Below are 3,676 nucleotides of genomic sequence, written 5' to 3' on the forward strand. Positions count from 1 at the left end.
GGGTGGTGCAGCAGAGAGGGGTGAAGATGCAATCAGTGGTTGGGGATTCAGGTTCGGAGGGTTCGGGCAGACGTTGGACGGCCAAAGCAATCAACGTGCGGTGAGCAAAACTGGCACCTTGTGGGTATGAAGGGTGGGGGCCGAGCACGTGCGTAGGCACCGCCGCTCGCAGCTAGGTGCCCGTTCGTGAGGGCGACGCCCGCGCAAATCATGCAGGCCCCGGCGTCTGGTGTACAGCCGAGCAGCGCCTGCATGATGCCGGCTCCTCGGTTTTGCTGCTGCTGGGGCTGCTGCTTGCTGCTTTGCCGCCCTCCTCACGCTCCTCCCCCTATACTCAAAGCCTCGCCGCTGCCCCCGCCGCGACAACCCCCACCCCATCGCTGCCCCCGTCCCGGCCCCGCCCTCTCACTTGCCGGCGACGGCTAGCATCTCATCTCCCGGCCGCAGCGCCGCGTACAGCGCCGCGGCGATCGCGTGCGTCCCGCTCATAAACTGGATCCGCACCAGCGCCGCCTCCGCCCCCATGATCTCGGCAAACACGGCGTCGAGCGCCTCCCGCCCCATGTCGCCGTGGCCGTAGCCGGTGGAGCCCTGGAAGTGGTGGGGGCCGACGCGCTGGCGGCGGAAGGCCTCCTGGGAGCGCCGCAGGTTGCGGGCGACGCGGCGGTCAATGGTCGCAAAGTCGGGCGCGAGCTCCGCGGCGCAGCGCCAGACCTGGGGGGGGGGGGCCGGCGCGGGGCGGCGTGCAGTTGGAGGTTGGCGAAGGGCGTGGCGAGGAGGCGTTGCTGCATGGAGGGGCAGGCGCCCGCGCATCGATGTGATGCGCCTGCATCGATGCGCCTTGAGGCGTCACATGCGGCGGCCGGTGCCGATGTGCTCACCAGGTCCTCAGCGCTGATAATTGGCGCCTGAGCAGGGGCAGAAGCCGGCTCATCCAGCGTTTTATGGTCAATTGAGCCATTCAGACTGTCGCTATCGCGCTCCAGCAGCGCCCACGACGCCCTATTTGCAGAACGCCGCTCGCCCCGGCAACGTGTGTCGCGACATATTATATGTGAAGCAGAGCTTGCGTAACCATCAAGTTGCTGACGCCGACACAAGCGTTGGCCGCTCGCCAATTGCATTGCAGCGACGACGACCTGCGAAGGACGGCTGCGGAATGCACACTGGGGCTGTAGTGAATATATACTCAGAAGTCGCTTGCGTCACATGCACAACGGCAGAGCACAGCACCCGCACAATTCTTTGGCGCCCATCCGATGGCGGCCAACACCTCCATCTCGAGGTGCTCTCGAGCCACCCAGAGCCCACCCTGTGCGTGGCACTCTCGCAATTTGCCACGCACGGCACCGGTGAAGCATGATACCGAATCGGCCTGGTCAAATGATGTGTTGAATTTTGGGGTGGCTGTCACCGACATGTGCCCTCAAGTTGACTGGTTGACCAGCTCCTGCATCGTCAGCACTTTTCAGACCACCTCACTGCAGAGTGCCGGGCATGGGTAGAGGATACAACACGGGTGAGGTAATGTTACAGCTTTGTAGGGTAATTCAAGTACAAGAGAATGCACACGCCACGTGGTGGGACAGTGGCTGCGGCCCTTTTCTGGTGCGAAAAGTACTGTACGTGAGCCTGGGCGCCCTCAATACGCACACTCGAAAGGCCCGCTCAACTTGAGAAGCGCAGGGCAGTAACAGCATCGACTATACAGGCCTGGAGGTATCCCGGGCTTATTGGACAAACAGGGGCTCGTTATGGCAAAACCAGGTGACCCAAAACCGGGTCCTGCATGGTGTATACAACAGCGCTGTTCGCGACATGCCCGTTGGCCCTGTATGACGTCATTACATGACGTCACAGCTCGTCGACGCTGTCGTGGGTGTCGTCCAGCAGATGGCGCTTCTCCACGCGCCGCACCTTGGGGGGGGGGGAGAGGATAACGCAACACAGGCGTTTGCGCTACGTAAATGCTTAGCGGGGGTGCGGCACGTCAAGGAGTGCCGGCGAGGTAGGGGCAGCAAGCCCAGAGAAGCAGCCCAGCCGCCGCCGTCACCTCAGCGCCCCCGCATCCCTCTTCCGCATCCCTCTGGAAAAACCCATAGCGCGCACCCTGAGCTCCGGCCGCCATGGTCAGCATTCACAGCGCGCCCCATGCCGCGCGAATCTGTCCCCGCCCCCACACAGACACAAACAACTACCCTGATAAACCCACACAACGCCACCGCGGCGCCCGGCGCCCGCCCCCCGCACCTGTATCCCGTGCGTGTGGCGCCGCCGCCAGATCGGCGTCCTGCCGCTCTGCACTATGGCGACCAGCCTGTTGCGCGACAGGTAGCCGCGGCGCACCAGCTCCTTGAGGGCGAGGTCAAAGGTGTCCTCCGCGCTCTCAAGGAACTCCATGAAGATGGGCACCACCCCATGGTACAGCGCCAGGTGGCGCATGACCTGGTCAAAGGGGGGTGGGGATGGGTTTGAAACGGGGCGGGGTGAGGCGTAGGGTTGTATGTGGTGCGATTCGTGTGGGCTGGTGTATGGTGGTTTGCGGCGTGTGGGTCTGCAGAGGTGGCTGTGTGCGCGTGTGTGTTTGGCTGTGTGCGCGTATGTGTTTGGGGTATACAGTGTCTGCAGGGGGGGTGTAAACCGTGCAGGGTGGCTCTCGCCTGCCGAAAGCTCACCTCTGGGTTGTCGCACATGGCGAAGATGGGGTAGTCAGGCCTGAAGTGCGACAGCAGCGCAGGCATGCCGCCCTGGGATAGTGTTTTGCCCGGGGACCGCGGGGACGGGTGGGCGGTGGCAAGTTCGTCGGAGGGAAGCAGCGTGAGACTGTGCGGCAGCGGTACAGCAAGGCAAGTGGGCACACGATTCCGGGCTCGCGCGAGTGCACGCATGGCGCTTCCTGCGGGCGCCGTGGCACGCGATCAAAGCTGCGGGCCCCCATTTACTGCTACCGGAAAGGCGCATGCGAGGGAGGACCCGGCAGTTGAGGTGTCAACGTTTAGGATCGAGGGTTGAGGGCCCCGGTCCCCGAGTGCATGGGCGGGGTGGTGTGTCACCTGGCGGCTGAAGACCAGCAGGGGGGCGTGGACTGTGTTGGCCATGGTGGCCTGAGGGTGGGGAGGTGGGTGGTTGAGATGAATGGGAGTGAGTGTGAATACGTCCTGCATGGAGCGAAGGTGTGTGTGTGTGTGTGTGTGTTTGTGCGTGAGTGTGTGTGTGCCAGGGTGCAGGAGGGCCAAGCAGGATCAGGGCGCGCACGCAGCCGGCGGCCCGCACAAGGGGGCTGGCTGGCGGCAATGCGGCATGCTGGGTGGCCCCGCAAGGCAGGTTCCCCACCCCACTTGGGTATGCTGGGCGGAACATTGTGAGGACGAGGTGGGATGCGCCAGGGATCCGCCTTGGTGGTTGCCAACTTGTAAGTTGGGGCGCCTGTACTCCCTTCAAGCGCGCCCGCACGCGCGAGCATGCATGCGGCACGTGTGCGAAAGGAGCTCACCGCGTGGTATGCAAAGATCTCCGTGAGAGCCGCATCTGAGTGGGCGTTGGCACGCCTTTTTGGGCAGGGAGGGGGTGGGGGGATGAGGACAGGACGCGGCGTGTCGGGCGTGGCGTGGCATGGCGTGGGGCGCAGCCGCGCACGCAGCAACACCACAAGGGGCGTCCCCGCGCCGACTAGGTC

The 3,676-nt window shown here is 64.3% G+C and overlaps 1 protein-coding gene across 1 annotated transcript; it reads right to left on the reverse strand.

The window, feature by feature from the left end:
• Positions 1-405: 405 nt before the first annotated feature.
• Positions 406-3,098, reverse strand: MNEG_15082 (hypothetical protein; the record flags this gene model as incomplete). The annotated part of the gene is made up of 6 exons (XM_014036447.1): positions 406-714; positions 882-1,002; positions 1,859-1,917; positions 2,251-2,445; positions 2,676-2,747; positions 3,054-3,098. 6 exons carry the CDS (start codon positions 3,096-3,098, stop codon positions 406-408), a joined length of 801 nt encoding a protein of 266 aa, XP_013891901.1.
• Between the last annotated feature and the right edge of the window lie 578 nt (positions 3,099-3,676).

The sequence above is a fragment of the Monoraphidium neglectum genome (assembly GCF_000611645.1).
Source record: "Monoraphidium neglectum strain SAG 48.87 unplaced genomic scaffold scaffold05013, whole genome shotgun sequence".
Taxonomy (NCBI): Eukaryota; Viridiplantae; Chlorophyta; class Chlorophyceae; order Sphaeropleales; family Selenastraceae; genus Monoraphidium; species Monoraphidium neglectum.